The sequence below is a fragment of the Hakea prostrata genome, unplaced genomic scaffold, assembly GCF_041222555.1.
Source record: "Hakea prostrata isolate BN-2017 unplaced genomic scaffold, UWA_Hpros_2 contig_24, whole genome shotgun sequence".
In the NCBI taxonomy this organism is placed as follows: domain Eukaryota; kingdom Viridiplantae; phylum Streptophyta; class Magnoliopsida; order Proteales; family Proteaceae; genus Hakea; species Hakea prostrata.
In genome coordinates, this window is record NW_028291143.1 from 396,840 (window position 1) to 415,571 (window position 18,732).

The window sequence follows — 18,732 nt, forward strand, 5'->3', positions numbered from 1 at the left end:
AAGGTTTAATATTATAAACAAGGTTCAAAACAAGAAATGAATAAACAATATAGTCAGAGTGCGGAAAATGATACCAGATATCTGTAGATATCAAAAGAAGTAAAGTGAGGCGGAAACTCACTCCACAAATACAGCGGAATGTAGTATGTAAGTCTAAAAGGAATTACAACTAAAACAAAGGAAATAAGAAAGATATCTAAACTTAAGAGTCTTCTATCCTATAAATGACATCTTCAAAATAGTGGACTTCATCAATCCAATGGAGATGTTCCAACTCCACGCTGCCTTTAATCATAGTACGAAACTTGATCAACTGAGGGATCATCAGAGTAATCTTGATTGTCGCCAACACCTTGCGTGTAGTACGCTTCATCAGCTTGCACTTCATCGTACTGTCCATCATAATAATCAATACCTGTGAAATAGTGTGAAACCCAGCCCTAACCTTGACCCGGAAACCCTGTTGTTTGTAGGTCCGACAACCCGAAGTAAATCAAGAAGTCAGCTTTGGGCCATCCCAGTGGAGGACTTGGTGTCTGGCTTTGAATCCATGAGTGTTGATGACAATGTGCTATTTATGGAAACTGAATCTTGATGAAGATCGGATTAGTTGATGGACTTGGAGTGTTCTCTATCATGGTTTGAAGGGATTTCTACCTATTAGGTAAGTCACTTGGTGTGTGTGCAAAACCCCTTTAAGTTTGGATTTGTTCTGAGCCTTCAATTCCCTGTTTTGAACTTGCTGAACTAATTGGTTGACTCATTGGTCGACTGGACCAGTCGACCAATCCACTCGACCAATGGGTTCTGTCTTTGGTAATTAGGTCTTGCTTGCTCTATTTAAGTCCAATCTCCAGTCTACTTCGTATTTTCTGCCTCCAAACTCTTTGGAACGAACCAAAGACCTCTGCAAGTCATCTCCCTTGCACTCTTGGTGTTTATCTTGACGGATCTTCGTCAAAACTTGTGTTCTTATACAAAAAAGTATGTTTACACTCTCTTCTTCTTCTTCATCCTTGTTTTCTTTCCTTTTTGAGTTGAGACAGTAGAGGAGATGCTGTATTCTCTATTGCAAACATCTCTGAACTTATCTCTCATGATCTTCCTAAGGATTAAAGGCTAAAGCAATGTCCGTAATCATGATCATTGCAAGCTTTTGAAGGAATCATGATCTAAATCATGATCTTGTCTTCGTTTGTCTTTGATTTAAATTCTGATGTTCTTAGATCTATTATATTGATCATATTAGTAGTCAATCGCTGTGTTTTCTTTACATAATCCATGATCTATCAATCTCTAGTTGTTTCTCCTCTATCATACCATGCTTTCTTCAAGAATCATGACTGATACATCTATGGTAAGTTTTGTTTCCTTATTTAGATTCATGTTCTTAGATCTATTTTCTTCAAGATCTAAGATTGCCTTCCATGATATCTTTATCAAAATCAATGATTCATTCTCCTATTGTTCTTGTCTATGACTTGTATCTTGAATTCTTCAAGAACCATGATTGATCTAATTATGGTAACTTTTTGTTTCCTAATTTGTAACTTAAAAACTTGATTCGATTAGTGTTTTGAGGTCCTCTATATGTTAGGATACTACCAATGTAGTTTACCCCTTGTTTAGTACCCTTTTGAACCACAAAATTCGGTTCTTTATTCTTAAAACTCTAATTTTGTAGGCCACTGTCTCCATTGGTTGACTGATTGGTCGACTGAAACAGTAGACCAATCCAATCGACCAATGAGTACAGCAACTCCAGATTTGGTCTGTTTTGGATGTTTTGATATCTTTTCTTTTAGGGATCTTTCCTAATATGTTGTATACACTTGTCTAGGACCCTCTTCTCAAGTTTGTCAAGATCTTACTTGATTTCTTAAGATTCCTTTGCAAGTTATAAAAGGTAAGGATGGTTACTTCCTTAACAACATAAATTGTATATCTTAGTTTCTATATTTGAATCTTGTTAGTTTATCTCCTTAAATAGATTCTTACAATGTTATACTACTGTTGTATTGTCTTGATATCAGTAGCATTACTTGTTTATATTAAATAGACTGATGTATGATTTACTTACCAGTTTTATACAAGTTGAATGTAATTATTGATTTCTTTCCATATATGAAGTTACCATATATGTGATGTTATGGATTGATGCTTGTGTATGCTTAAGTATGGTTTGGAAAGGAGAGGTGTTCCTTTTGACACTTATGTCCTAGGACTACTACGGGAATATTATGGGATGTTTCCGGAGATGCCCTTTGGACACCTTCCTAAACTGTTAGATGACATATTTAGGACTGTCTAGTAGTGTTTGGCTAGGATGTCCCGTTATGTCAGACCCTAATCGGAGGGGTATTGAGACCGAACGACCCGTGGTAGCAATGGGGATTCATGAGCGCTCAAGACCGGTAACCAACCCATGAGAGGACAGGAATCACATTGTGGGGACCATTTATTGGTAGGGTTGCATATGGTTAGACTTGGGCTCATGGGCGCTTAAGACCGGTAACCAACCCGTGAGAGGACGTGAGAGCTTCCCGTTTACCATATGTGGATAACCAATAGGGTTGATGAGTCCGTAGTCAGGGACTATGAGGACTCTAGTGTGAAGGATACCGGAAAGGATCGCCAGGGGCGAGGAATGGACGTATCTAGATCTGACTTGATGTAACTGAGTAGAAGACTTGCATTTGGCTAGGCTTTAACCCTGACATGCGCCGGTACTTAGACCAATGGTGATGTGAGAGAGTGGTGACCTATACCCCCAGCCATGGAATATCCTGAGGGATGAAGGACCCATTACCAACTGATGATGAGTGAATGAGACTTTCCTAAAGAAGTACGGTGCTATGACTTAAAGCATGTCTGCCAATAGAGACCAGCATACATAGAGTTAGATTCATACATTCATTGTTTGTCTCATACCATATTGCATTTATGTTTGTTTTGTAATCCTGCTATTTATGTTATTATGGATTTAACTGCCTTACTGAGTTTCTTTGAAACTCATTCCTTTTGTACAATGTTTGTTAGACTACTCTACAGGTTATGAGTATCATGACTGCTCGTATGAAGAAGCGCAAGAAGAAGAGGCATATCTCCAGGAAAGTGATTGCAGTTACGACAATTACACTGAAGATTCCGCGAGTGGTTATGCTCCGTACGATGCTTAGTCCGACCATAGAGTGGAAGCGCCCTTGTGCCATTTATGAGATTTATACTTATAAGGATATTGTCTATAAGATTGAGAACAATTTAGTTACCTATTGTACCTGCTATTGGGATTAGATTTCATTATGTTTCTTCTCTTTTAGAACTACATTTCCGCTGGTTGTAGAGTGGGATTTCGCCTCACTTTACTTATTTGATTTAGACACTCTGATTATATTTAGTACTCTGATTTATATATGATTCATTATTTCCTTATTTGGATCTTTGGTTTATCTGTTGCACATCGATTATTATTGTTCATGATTATGTTATTGTTTATGTGGGAGGTTGATTACTCGATACCTGATCTTCGGGGCTGTGGATCACACTCTCGGGTATGCCAGTTAGGGTACCGGCTGGGTGGATGTGACAAATAGTCTAACAAGAGATTCTACAAAAAGGAATGAGTTTCGAAGAAACTCAGTAAGGTAGTTAATCCATAACAACATAAATAACATGTGGCAGAACATAGCAAGATGCAATGCAGTATGAAACAGATAATGTATGTATGCATCTAAACTCTATGTATGCTGGTCTCTATTGGCAGACATGCTTTAAGTCATAACACCGTACTTCTTTAGGAAGGTCTCGTATACGGCTCCTGTTGGTAGTGGGTTCGGCATCCCTCGGGACAAACCATGGCTGGGGGGTTAAGTCAACACTCTCTCACATAAGCATTTTGTATAAGTACCGGCGCATGTCAGGGTAAAGCCTAGCCCAATGCAAGTCATCTACTCAGTTACATCAACTCAGGTCCAGATACTTCCATTCCTCCCCTCTCGGGATCCTTTCCGGTATCCTTTCCACTAGAGTCCTAATAGTCCCAGACTACGGACTCATCAACCCTATTGGTTATCCACATATGGTAAACGGGAAGCTCTCATGTCCTCTCATGGATATAACTCACTGGTCTCGAGCGCCCATGAGCCCAAGTCTAGCCATATGTAACCCTCCAATACATGGCCCCCACAATGTGATTCCTGTCCTCTCACGGGTTGGTTACCGGTCTTGAGCGCCCGTGAATCCCCATTGCTGCCACGGGTCATTCGGTCTCAATACCCTTCCGATTTGGGTCTGATATAACGGGGACATCCTAGCCAAACACTGCTAGACAGTCCTAGGTATGACAGTCAATAATTCGGGAAAGCGTCGATGGGCAACCCCGGAAACATCCCATACTATTTCCGATAATGTCCAAGGACAGAAGTGTCAAAAGGACACCTCTCAATCCCAAATCATACCTAATCAGACACAATCTCAGATTAGACATGACATACAAAATCAACAGTTCATCATATACAAGAGAGTATATAGTCATGATCTAATCGTAAAACAATATAGTAATAAACAATTCACATAAGCTTAAATAATAAAAAGAAAACATAAGCAAGTGCTACTGTTCTCACAGTAGTAAATCAGAAATATAAAGTATAACAATAGTAGGTAAACTCATAGTTTCATAAGGTAGAAACTAGAGAGTATGCAATCTATGTAATTAAAGAATAATTGTCCTTACCTTCTAACTCATAAAGGAACTTAGGGAATCAAGTAAGACCTTGACTAAACCTGAGAAGAAAGTCTTAAACAAGTGTATACAACATTTTAGGAAAGATACATAGAAGGAAAGATATCAAATCAATCAAAACAGACCAAGAATGAGGTTGTTTGTACTTATTGGTCGATTGATTGATTGGTCTGCCTTGATTGACCAATGAGTCGACCAACAGAGACAGTGGCCTTCAAGAATCCGAATTTTTAGAATAAGAAACCAAATTTGGTGGTTCAAAAGGGTACAAAATAAGGGGGAAACTATAATGGCATCATCCTAGTATATAGAGGAAATCAAACCACCAACCAAATCAAGTTTCCAAGTTACAACTCAGGAATCAAAAAGTTAACCTAATTAGGTTAAATCATGGATCATGAAGAAAACATAGTATGATCAAGGATAAAGAATTAGAGGATGACAGGTTACAATTCTTGTAAGGAAAACACATTAATTGGCTATTAACAGGGTCAATAACATATATTCAAGAAATTAGGGTTTCAACCTTTTTGGCTCTCATGAAAGGTTAAGATCACAGGATGAAAGGGAAGTAAATTGTTGGCCAATTACAACAAGAAGAATTATAGAATATCAATTTTAGATTAACATATATATTACCCATGAGGTTTCCCTCACATGAGAGGTCATAAAAGGTTTCCAGAAAGATCATACAAGGGTTAGGGTTTCAAGAATTTAATTGGCTAGGGTTTCAAGAGTTCAACTGGTTAGGGTTAAGATCATGATGATGATCATAGATCTTAAAGAATCGAATGAGATCATGGAATAGATGGTTGCAAGAATGCGGCATCATCTTCCTGATCTCAACCTAGAACAGATCAAAGAAAAAAAAAATCAGAGATGGAAGAAAAAGAGAACATAAACATACCTTTGTTGTAGGAGGAAGGAGATCACTTGAGTTCTTGCGAGATATCAACCAAGGATGCAAGGGAATTGATTAGAATGGAGTTCTAACTCGTTCCAGAGGCTTAGGAGGCAGATGAGGCGGAGTATTCCCAAGATTAGACTTAAATAGAGTAGCCACAACCTAATTTACAAAAACAGAATCAATTGGTCGATTGATAGGTCGACTGGTCCAGTCGACCAATCAGGACAGCAAGACCAAAACATGGAATTGAAGGTTTAGATCAAGTCCAAACGTAATGGGGTTTTGCACACACCTAAAGTGACATACCTAGTAGGTAAAAATGCCTTCGAACCAATACAAAGAGCACTCCAAGTCCATCAACTAATCCGATCTTCAACAGGGTGCAGTTTCCATAAATGGAACACTGACATCAACACTCAAGGATTTCAATCCAGCCACCAAGTCTTCTATTGAAATGGCCCAAAGTTGACTTCTTGCCTTACTTCGGGTTGTTGGACCTACAAACAACATGGTTTCCAGTTCAAGGTTAGGGTTGGGTTTCACAAAGATTGCGAGAAGCATGAGGGGACACCAACATTGTCGTGGGGGCCATTCATTGGTAGGGTTGCATATAATAGGCTTGGGTTCCTGGCGCCCAAGATTGCAAGAGGCATGAGGGGACACAAGAGCTTCCCATCCATTATATGTGGGTGACCAATAGGGTTACGGGAGTGTAGTCCGAGTTGGTTGGTGCCATAGGATACGACTACCTTAGACTTGGGAGGATATTGAACCAAGATTGCGAGAGGCATAAGGGGAGGTATTTGTACCATGAGTAATATGTTAAAGTAAAGGATTATGCATTAGGTTAGGTAATACCTTGACTTGCACTAGTACTCAAAACAATGGTGTGGTGAGAGAGTGGTGACCTAGACCCCAACCATGGTGATGATTCGAGAGGGATGACCTTACCCCTTACCTAGGATCTCAAGACCGATACCCAACCCGTGAGAAATCAGAGTGACAAGATCTACCTAGAGGAGGCTGGTGACTTATCTTAATGCATGTCCACCTTATAGAGACTTACATCAATTAGAGTACAGGAGCATTCATGCATTGCATTTCATACTATAACATGTTAACTATATATGGATTGTGAATTGAATGACGGATACGTGTATGCAAACTACTTGCTGAGTTCTTTTGAATTCACTCCTTGTGGATGTTGTTTTCTTTAGATTTTGTTGCAGATTTCGATGCTGCGTATGGAGGTTACGAAGCGCAGATGTTCGATCCATATGATGTACAAGATTATGAAGATAACAACTTACACGGTGAGCAGTATGCGTGTCATGACTGTGCATACTAGAATTAGTCTAACACATGAGAAGATTGAAACCTTTTGTGATACCAAGACCTTTGAAAATACTCTTTTATCATTTGATTAAGGATACCTATCTGATGTGATTTTAGGGAGTTTGACTTAACTTTCTTTCCATCTTGATTATTACAATTTGACTTTGCTTCTGCATTGGTTTTGGTTTTGAGATCCTTCTGAGATCCATTATCTTATGATATCTTTCTTATTCAATATTTGATTTTGATTTATTCTCAGTTGGATAGTCCTATGTGAGTTTGGACTTGAATTGAGGTTGTGGCTCTACTACTACCTTAGGAACCTTAGTATTGAACATGTAACTTTATTTTTTGTTAGGATGTCTATTTGCATGGTTAGGATTACCCCCAACATGTTATGACCCCAACGACATGGGAATTGGCATGGGAATTGAAGCCGCATGACTTGTGGCGACTGTATATGGTTGGTGGGCGCCCAAGATTATGAGAGGCATGAAGGGACACATAACATTGCCATGGGGGCCATTCATTGGTAGCGGTGGCATATAATAGGCTTGGTCTCCTGGGCGCCCAAGATTGTGAGAGGCATGAGGGGACACAAGAGCTTCCTGCCCATTATATGTGGATGACCAATAGGGTTATGGGAGCATAATCCGTGTTGGTTGGTGCCATAGGATACGATTACCCTAGACTTGGGAGGATACTGAACCAAGATTGCAAGAGGTATGAGGGGCAAAGTCTCTCATGACTTGGGTATGGCTCTGGAGTGGGCTACCAACGCCTAAATGCCTTCCGATCGGGAGGCTCTCAACATTATGCCCGATGAAGAGTTTGTAAACTCTTCAATTAGGTAAGTCTCCCGCATAATCCTTCTTTCTCTTGTCATTGCTTTCTGTTTTTCTTTTTTCCTTATCATTTTGTGGTTGCAGGGCCCTCACTGATGACTTCCATTGCCATATGGAAGCGTTGCTGAGGGTGGGGCGGCTAAGTGTTCAATCTAGGCCCCATGACGAGGAGATGAAGGCCAAAGATAAGGAGGTTTCTTGTCTTCAAGAAGATGATTCCAGACTTTGTAGGGCTGGAGAATAGCTCGCAGTGGGCATCGGGAGGATCAGCGAGCTTGAGAGACAAGTAGATAGGCTGCAGACTGCGCTTTCAGCCTCTGATTTGAAGGTTGAAGTCCTGATTTTGGAACTAGAAGGTCTCCAGGATCACTTGATTGCCACTATTCCCTCGGGTCCTGAAAGCCTCTCTGTTGAGGTTCATAAAGCTTGCATTCAGAAGTATCTGAATAGCAAGCGTTTGCCCATCTTCTCGCTCAGTACAGCTCGATGGCTTTTCGTGATGGCCAAAACGAAGTTTGGAGGTCTATCTTATGACATGATTCCTCCTTTCCTACCTATCTCCACTAGGACGTCTATAAGACTGAAGCCTTTGAGGAGCTAAAGTTGGGGGACCCAAAATGAACACTCACCAAGCCAAATCATATGCTTGTTAATCAGGAAATCGAGGGCTACCTCAGCGATGAACCCCCGGCAACTCTCTAGCCTGAGGCCATGGAGGAGAATGCTAACCTTCCAGACTATATTTTCGAGCAGTTTCCAAACCTTGCTGACCCCGCACTTGAAAATTCTCTTGATCAGCAATGAAACCTTTTCTTCTTTTTCTTTGTGTACACCGACTGTGTTCGATTTTTACTTTTCTTTACTTTCACCTTTTTTGTAAGGGTTGGCGCTCTCTGGCAGTTTGAATGAAATATAAATTAACTTCCTTTATCAAGATTTTCTTTTATACTTGATGCTCCGCAAACTAATGTGACTAACTTACTTAGACCGAATTCAAGTTTCTGTCTTCAGTATTGTAAAACCCAGCCCTAACCTTGACCCGGAAACCTTGTTATTTGTAGGTCCGATGACCCGAAGTAAAGTAAGAAGTCAGCTTTGGGCCATCCCAGTAGAGGACTTGGTGTCTGGCTTTGAATCTATGAAAGTTGATGATGAAGTTCTATTTATGGAAACTGAATCTTGATGAAGATCGGATTAGTTGATGGACTTGGAGTGCTCTCTATCTTGGTTTGAAGGCATTTCTACCTATTAGGTAAGTCACTTGACATGTGTGCAAAACCCCTTTAGGATTGGATTTGATCTGGGTCTTCAATTCCCTGTTTTGGATTTGTTGTCAGCATTGGTCGATTGATTGGTCGACTGGACCAGTCGACCAATCCACTCGACCAATGAGTGCTGTCTTTGGCAATTAGGTTTTTCTTGCTCTATTTAAGTCCAATCTCGAGTCTACTTCGTATTTGCTGCCTCCAAACTCTTTGGAACGAACCAAAGACCTCTGCAAGTCATCTCCCTTGCATCCTTGGTGATTTTCTTGACGGATCTTCGTCGAAACTCTTCCTTTTCATCAAAAGGTATGTCTACACTCTCTTCTTCTCCTCTATCTCTTATTTTCTTTCCTTTTTGAGTTGAGACAGAGAGGAGATGCTGCATTCTCTGTTGCAAACATCTCTGGACTTGTCTCTCATGATCATCCTAAGGATTAGAGGCTAGAACAATGATCTTAACCATGATCATTGCAAGCTTTTGAAGGAATCATGATCAAACCATGATCTAATCTTTGTTAAACTTCTGATTTGAATTCTGATCTCCTTGGATCTTCTATATTGATCATGTTAGTAGCCAATTCTTGTGTTTTCTTTTCATGAACCATGATCTATCAATCTCTAGTTGTTCTCTTCTACCATACTATGTGTTCTTCATGAATCATGGTAGTTACATATATGGTAGGTTTTGTTTCCTTATTTAGATTTATGCTTTTAAGCCTATTTCCGTGAAGATCTAAGTATGTTTTCATGATACCTTTACCTGAAGCAATGATCCATCCTCCTATTGTTCTTGTCTTTGATTTCTATTTCGAATTCATCAAGATCCATGGTTGATCTAATTATGGTAACTTTTTGTTTCCTAATTTGGATCTTGATGGCTTGATTGGATTAGTGTTTTGAGGTCCCCTATATGTTAGAATACTACTGATGTAGTTTACCCCTTGATTAGTACCCTTTTGAACCACCAAATTCGGATTTCATATCTTAAAACTCTGTTTTTTTTAGGCTATCGTATCGCATTGGTCGATTGATTGGTCGATGAACCAGATCGACCAATCCACTCGACCAATGAGTACAAGCAACTCCAGAATTGGTCCGTGTTGGATGTTTTGGTATCTTTTCTGTTAAGGATCTTTCCTAATATGTTGTATACACTTGTTTAGGACCTTCTTCTCAAGTTTGCCAAGATCTTACTTGATTTCTTAGGATTCCTTTGCGAGTTATAAAAGGTAAGGATGGTTATTTCCTTAATTACATAGATAGCATGAATCTAGTTTCTATATTTGAATATCATTGATATGTTTCCTAAATTAGATTCTTACAATGATATACTACTGTTGCATAACCTTGATTACAGTAGCATTGCTTAAATTGATTCATGTATGATTTACTTACCAATTATATACAAGTGATTGTAATTATTGATTTCTTTCCATATATGAAGTTACCATATATGTGATGATATGAATTGATGCATGTGTATGCTTAAGTATGGTTTGGAAAGGAGAGGTGTCCTTTTGACACTTCTGTCCTTGGACTACTACGGGAATATTATGGGATGTTTCCGGAGATGCCCTCTCGGACACCTTCCTAAACTGTTGGATGACATATCTAGGATTGTCTAGTAGTGTTTGGCTAGGATGTCCTGTTATGTCGGACCCTAATCGGAGGGGTATTGAGACCGAACGACCCGTGGTAGCAATGGGGATTCATGGGCGCTCAAGACCGGTAACCAACCCGTGAGAGGACAGGAATCACATTGTGGGGGCCATTTATTGGTAGGGTTGCATATGGTTAGACTTGGGCTCACGGGCGCTTAAGACCGGTAACCAACCCGTGAGAGGACGTGAGAGCTTCCCGTTTACCATATGTGGATGATCAATAGGGTTGATGAGTCCGTAGTCAGGGACTATGAGGACTCTAGTGTGAAGGATACCGAAAAGGATCGTCAGGGACGAGGAATGGACGTATCTGGATCTGACTTGATGTAACTAAGTAGAAGACTTGCATTTGGCTAGGTTTTACCCTGACATGCGCCGGTACTTAGACCAATGGTGATGTGAGAGAGTGGTGACTTAACCCCCAGCCATGGAATGTCCCGAGGGATGCCGGACCCATTACCAACTGATGATGAGTGATTGAGACCTTCCTAAAGAAGTACGGTGCTATGACTTAAAGCATGTCTGCCAATAGAGACCAGCATATATAGAGTTAGATTCATTCATTCATTGCTTGTCTCATATCATATTGCATTTATGTTTGTTCTGAAATCTTGCCATTTATGATATTATGGATTTAATCGCTTTCTTGAGTTTCTTTGAAACTCATTCCTTTATTGTACAATGTTTGTTAGACTATCCTGCAGGTACTGAGTATTATGACGGTCCCTATGAAGAAGCGCAAGGCGAAGAGGCATATCTCCAGGAAGGTGATTGCGGTTACCACAATTACACTGAAGATCCCGCGAGTGGTTATGCTCCGTACGATGCTTAGTCCGACCATTGAGTGGAAGCGTCCTTGTGCCATTTATGAGATTTACACTTATAAGGATGTTGTCTATAAAGTGGAGAACAATTTAGTTACCCATTGTACTTGCTACTGGGATTAGATTTTGTCTAGTTTATTATCTTTTATAGCTACTTTTCCGCTGGTTGTAGAGTGGGATTTTTGCCTCACTTTACTTATCTATTTGTCACTCTGATTATATCTAGTATTCTGATTTATTTATGATTCATTCTTTCCTTATTGGATCTATGGTTTATCTTCCGCACTTTTATTATGATTGTTCATGATTATGTTATTGTTTATGTGGGAGGTTGATTACTCGATACCTGATCTTCGGGCTGTGGATCACACTCTCGGGTATGCCAGATAGGGTACCGGCTGGGAGGACGTGACAAGTATCCAATAGAACTTTAGCCGGGTACACAATAGACCTTAATGTAGAGTAATTTTGAGAATTTTTCTAAGTGTTAGAAGGTCTTAATCAAGCGTAACCGAAGCCTTTCCTTATAAAATTTATGAAAATTTTTTCTAAGTGTTAGAAGGTCTTAGTCAGGCGTAACCAAAGCCTTGGAAAAATTTATGAAAATTTTCCTAAGTATTAGAAGATCTTAGTCGGGAGTAACCGAAGCTTTTCCTTAGGAAATTTCTGAAAATTTCTCTAAGTGTTAAAAGGTCTTAGTTGGGTATAACCCAAGTCTTTCCTTAGAAAATTTTGAAATTTTTTCTAAGTGTTAGAAGGTCCTAGTCGAGCGTAACCGAAACCTTTTGAACTCCTCTTGTTGTTGCATAAATATATGCTCCCTAGTCCAAAAAGGTTTGGTTCTGAAATTCATAACTTCATTGAAAACTTGGCTTGAGCCGCATTGCAAAATCTCAACCATGAATACATAAGATAAAGTAGTTAAGGATAAAACTTCTTTAGACTTTCTGCATTCCACAATCGGTCTAACTCTCGATCAGTTGTTGGATTCTTCAACCTGTAGGCGCTTGATCCTACTTGTTTGACAATCACATATGGTCCTTCCGATGAAGGATCCAACATCTTTTGGTGTCGAGGGTCTGAGTTGTTGTATTCCTCAGAACAAGATCTCCCGAATGATACTTCCGGTACCTTACTCAGGCTTTGTAATATGATGATATAATTTTGTGATACTGCTGAATTTGGGCTATGGCTTTCGTTCGAACTTCATCCAAGAATTCTAAGTTATCCAACAGACCTTGCTCGTTTGCTATTTCTTCAAATTCTCTTTTTATGAGAGTCTCGACCATTATTTCTACTGGAGCTAAAGCTTTTGATCCATAAGCCAACTTAAATGGTGTTTCTCCTGTTGACTTTCGGATTGTTGTTCTATATGCCCAATGCATATTTGGGAGCTCTTTTACCCATAAGGCTTTATTTGATTCCAATCTCTTCTTAATTCCATCCAGCAAGATTCAGTTGGTTACCTCTACTTGTCCATTTGTTTGGGGGTATGCTACAAAGGATATTCAATGCTCGATCATGTAGGTTCCACAAAACTGGGTGAATTGTGGGTTACCAAACTGTGTACCGTGATCAGTAACAACCACCTTTAGGATGCCAAATTGGTGTATTATTGACTCTAGCACAACTTCTTGATCTTCTTCTCAGTGATTGTAGCAAGCAAGATTGCTTCAACCCACTTAGTGAAGTAATCAATAGCCACAATCAAGTACTCCCGACCATCGAAGCCTTAGTGAACTTTCCCATGATGTAAATTCCTCACATAGCGAATGCGATCGGGTCCAAGATAGATGTCAAGGGTGCTACTATTCTTTTTGACACTGTTGAATGTGCTTGACAATTTTTGCAACGATGCATGTACTCTAATGCATGCTCCTGTATTTTTGGCCAATACATCCTGAGCCTGAGTATCTTATGCGCTAATGCTCATCCAGCCATATGGGCTCCATAGATACCCTTGTGCGCTTCTGCTAATGCACTGTTCAATCCTTTTGGCCCCAAACACCTTAGCAATGGTCCAGTATAATATCTTCAATATAGTCTTCCATTCTGCATGGTAAACCTTGCCGCTCGAATTCTGGTAAGTCGTGCTTCTTTTGAATCTTTAGGCAACCGATCATCTCGTAGGTACTCCACGATCAGGTCCATCCAACAACGTTTGTGTTCCACGTATATCACCTCTTTGCTCCAAGTAATTGGGAATTCTAGTTCTTTGATGTAAACCAAAGGTTTGAGGGTCTTTATCTTCACATTCTCCAATCTTGATAACTCGTCTGCCATTTCATTCTCCTTCCTTGGGATTTTAAAAACCCGTACTTCTTTAAATTCCTTCTTTAGGACTTGTATCAGTTCTTGGTATTTCTTTAATCGGGGCTCCTTGATCTCGTACTCTCCTTGGACTTGATTGACCACCAGTTGAGAATCGCTATAAACAATTATTTCTAGGATGGCAAGTGATTTTTCCAATCGAAGGCTAGCCAAGAAGGCTACATACTCAGCCTTGTTGTTGCTTGCTTCGAATCCAAACTTTAATGCATACCAAATGATAAATCCTATTGGACTCTTTAGTAGAACTCCAGCTCCCCCACCTTGCTTGTTACTGGAGCCATCAACATAGATATCCCACATCATCGGAGGAATTTGCTTAACACTTTCTTCTACAGGAGCTGTTGTCTTGACCAAAAAAATCAGCCAAAGCTTAAGCTTTTATGGCTGTTTGGGGCTTAAAGTCTACTTGGTATTCACCAAGTTCTATGACCATGCTACCATCCTCCCTAAAAGGTTTGTCTAATGAAACACTTTCTTTAAGGAAAAGTTGTTAATACCTCGATCAGGTGGGCCTGAAAGTAGGGCCTTAACTTTCTTGTTGCCATCATTAAGGCAAAGGCTTGTTTCTCGATCTTCGTATACCTAGTCTCCGCATCAAGAAGTACATGAATGATGTAGTAGATTGGCTTCTGCTTATTGTCTTCCTCCCAAACCATGACTGCACTCACTGCTGAGGCTGAAGTAGCCAAGTGCAATTGTAAATATCTAACCTTTCTCTAGTTGGGATAACAATGGTGGTTTTTCCAACATCTCTTTTAGGCTCTCGAATGCCTTTTGGCACTTCTCAATCCATCATGCCTCTTAACTACCTCTTAGATCCTTCAACGCTTTGAATAACGGTAAGCATCGCTCTCCTGATTGTGCTATGAATTTGTTCATAGCCGCTACTCATCCCGTCAAGCATTGCATGTCCCGAATGGTTTTAGGTGGTTCCATATCGATCAATGCCTAAATTTTAATTGGATTTGCTTCGATCCCTCTTTGAGAAACCATGATCCCAAGAATTTTCCCGAGGATACTCCGAATGCGCATTTCTTTGGGTTGAGTTTTATATGATATTTTCTCAATGCAATGAAAATTTATGCCAAGTCTGAAATATGACTCGAGCGTCGAAGGCTTTTCATTAACATATCATCTACATAAGCCTCCATGTTTTTCCTGATAAAATCTTGAAAACTTTATTCATAGCTCTCTGGTATGTCGCTCCAACATTCTTTAACCCGAACGACATGACCTTGTTGTAGAAGCTTTCTCGGTCGTTCATGAATGCAGTGAACTTCTCATCTTCCTTGTTCATCAAAATTTGATTGTACTCCGAGTATGCATCCATGAAACTCTATCTCATAACTAGCCATTGTATCAATAAGGAGATCAATTTGAGGCAAAGGATAACAATCCTTCGGGCATGCTTTGTTTAAGTGTCACACCCCACCCGCCAATTTTGGTTACCCGCTTGACAACCCGTGGGTGCAATCCGTCACAGGATCCACAGTCTTACCCATCAATAATAATAAATGCAAGTATAGATAAATCAAGAGCACGAGCAAGTTCAAATAATTAATCAAAGGATTATAGGAGTCCAAATACTCCAATAAAATAATCAAAGAAAGAATTAGTATTGACGCATGTCAAGGTAAAGCCTAGCCAAATGCAAGTCTTCTACTTAGTTATATCAACTCAGGTCCAAATATGTCCATTCCTCGCCCCGGACGATCCTTTCCAGTATCCTTCTCACTAGAGTCAGCATATCCTATGGATACAACCAACTCGGACTATGGACTCATCAACCTTATTGGTCGTCCACAAATAATAGACGGGAAGCTCTCATGTCCTCTTACGGATTGGTTACCGATCTTGAACCCCCATGAGCCCAAGTCTACTATTTGCAATCCTACCAATAAATGGCCTCTCGCAAGTATCCACAATGTGACTCGTGTCCCCTCATAGGTTGGTTACCGATCTTGAGCACCCAAAAATCCCTATTGCTACCACGGGTCGTTCGGTCTCAATACCCTTCCAAATCAAGTCTGATATAACATGGGTATTCCTAGCCAAACACTGCTAGACCAATCCTAGGTATGTCAACTAGTAGTTAGGGAAAGAGTCAAGGGGCATCATAGGAAAGCGTCCCATACCACTTCCACTGGTGTCCAAAGACAAAAACGCCAATAGGGCATTCCCCATTCCACAATTACGACCTAGGCATCCACATCACATCATGATTTCATACAAGTCATATTCACATTCATATCCACATCATGGTCCATATCACATTCTCATAATCAATAATCAATAATCAATTCTAATATGAAATTAACAATGTGGACAACCTAATGTAGTTGCAGAAGCATCATGATGTAAAGAAACTAAACAACAGTAGTTAAATCATGCATTCATGTCATAATACATAAAGACATGTAAATAAGCATATTGTGAGTTGGAATACTCACCTTATAATCCGAACTTATAGTCTTCAAATAAGAGATCAGAGAACAGATCCAAAATCACCTAAACAAGCTTGACAAAACATATATAGGTCATAAGAACAAATTCCCAAAAGATCGGAGTCGAAATGGAGCAAAACTGAGTAGAGTTGCTGTCAGCAGCATGCTTGGTCGATGGTCTTTGGTTGATGGTATCGAACAAGAAGGATCGACCAAGAAGAATTCAATTCGGGCAAATTACATTGCTTTGGTCATATCTTCTTCGTTTGAAGACCGATTGATCCAAAATTCAAAAAGGGAACCTCACACAAACATACTAAGACTATCTAGCATGAATTGGACATCATCCATGGTCAAAAATCAGCACTTTCTAATTTGGGAACATGAGTTTCTAAATTAGAAACAACATGGTTTTCATAGGAAAACACACCATGGATTCAAAGGGGAATTAGAGAGAACAAAGCTTCACTCTAATGGAATATCAGTAACATATCAGAGGTAATAATCATCATAAGAATGGATCAATCATACTCGAGAATATGATCAAACATGCATCATGAAGATATCCATGATCTCTTTTAGAAAATCAAATAGGGGAATCATAGCATCATTAGAATCGAATGGATTTGAAATCTTGAAGATCATATAAGAGGTGTTTGCAAGGATGCAATACCATCTTCATAATCACAGCAAGAGTAGCTAAATAGAGAATCAAAAGAATACTAATCCTAAAGTGAGAGGAATCAAAAAAAGAAACTTTCTAGAATGCTTAAATCAACGATCAATATAGCAAGCTAGAATGTCTAGAATTAATGGGAAATCATTCAAAGGGATGAAATACGTTAGAACAGCAGTATAGACTAAGATTAAACAAGTTAAACATTGATTAGAAAGGAAACTACAATAGGATGATCATGCTGTCCAAAACTCAATCAAAATCAATGAAGAATTGAGGAAATTCACCATATGGCTTCAAGGAATGCCTAGAGTGATTGGGGGTTCACTCTAAGACACAAGGAGGTAAGAGAATAGGTAGTTACAATAGTGTAACACCTTCTCCATAATCAAAACATCATGCTAGAACAATAAGAAGAAGAAATCAGAGAAGAAGAAGATAGAACACTAACCTTGTTGAAGATGAAACCAAATTAGTAACTAGAAGGAATGCTTGGGGATCTTCCTTGGGTTGAGGAGGAGGAGACTCTAGGGTTCTTCCCACATTCACTAGCAATTGAGAGGCCAAACAATAGGGTTTAACACTAGGTTGCATTATATAGAGGATCCAACAATCAAACTTTCAAAAATAAGAATTCAACAAATCTAGGCAGCTTTGGTCGATGCCTTGGTCGATTGGATCGACCAAAGGGTCTTCCTTCAGCAAACTTCGGAATTTTGGATCTCCGAGGCTAAATCTGACACTTGGGCCTATAGCCAACTTAGGGAAAGGTCTGAACTGACTTTCTAGGGTCTTCTAAACCTATCCACACTAAACTCTGGGTCCCACTTATAGGTCTAATATCCACAAGTCACTTCTTTATACCAAAACAGACAAGGTGTCCAGACTAGGTTTAGGGCTGGATTTCACATTCTCCCCCCTCTTAAAAAAATTTCGTCCTCAAAATTGGGAGAGTACTTGGCTTCCGAAAGGTAGGGGTACTTCACTTCCATCTTGACTTCCTTCTCCCAAAATTTCTCTTTAGGGGTAAACTTCTTCAGGGTGAGATTCTCCACCAAATCCTTCCTTAGCATTCGAATCTCTTTACTCCTTCCACAACCAATATCTTTAGGAAAAAATTTCTCCTCAACTTGAAATTCCAAGTCAGTCCTTCTCTTATCCGCATAAGATTTCTACCTTGACTAAGCAGACTTAATCCTTCTTCTTATCGCATCCATCATTGCACTTGTAGTTTCAATCATCTCTGGACCTAAGACTCTTATCTCACCGGTCACAGTCCAATACAAGGGTGTTCTACAAGTATTCCCATATAAAGCTTTAAATGGAGTCATGCCTATTATTGCTTGATAATTGTTGTTATAGGCAAGAAACTTAATTTTGCCAAAATTCGGTGGTTTCGTCCCCTGGCGAAACGATACCAGGGGCGAAACGATATTTGCAACATATCGCCGAGATTTCGCCGAACTGGCGAAATATCGGTATTTCTCGCTATTTTTCGTGTTTTTTAATTTGTGGTTGAGTGCTATTTGAAATTTGAGCCACACGTGGCTGTTGTTAAACCACAGGATTATAAAAAACAAAAAAAAAGCAAAACATAAACATAAGTATATTGATTTGACAAGTTCAATATTTTCTTATTTTTTAAAATTTTCAATCAATGTTTTGCAGTTTGCAGGTACATGATGTGACTCATTGAAGTGTTT

The 18,732-nt window shown here is 39.5% G+C and overlaps 1 protein-coding gene across 1 annotated transcript; it reads right to left on the reverse strand.

The window, feature by feature from the left end:
- Window positions 1-13,612: 13,612 nt before the first annotated feature.
- Window positions 13,613-14,565, reverse strand: LOC148999215 (uncharacterized). Its single transcript, XM_089141380.1, has 2 exons — window positions 14,407-14,565; window positions 13,613-14,254 (listed from the first exon to the last, which is right to left on the reverse strand). Exons 1-2 carry the CDS (start codon window positions 14,563-14,565, stop codon window positions 13,613-13,615), a joined length of 801 nt encoding a protein of 266 aa, XP_088997506.1.
- Window positions 14,566-18,732: the final 4,167 nt, after the last annotated feature.

Excerpts from the sequence above, each read along its gene's own strand:
- LOC148999215 (XM_089141380.1), bottom strand. The coding sequence starts at position 14,565 with ATGGTTTGGGAGGAAGACAATAAGCAGAAGCCAATCTACTACATCATT. Across the intron at positions 14,255-14,406 it reads TTCAGGCCCACCTGATCGAG|ACAACAGCTCCTGTAGAAGA; the intron begins GTATTAACAACT and ends TTTTTGGTCAAG.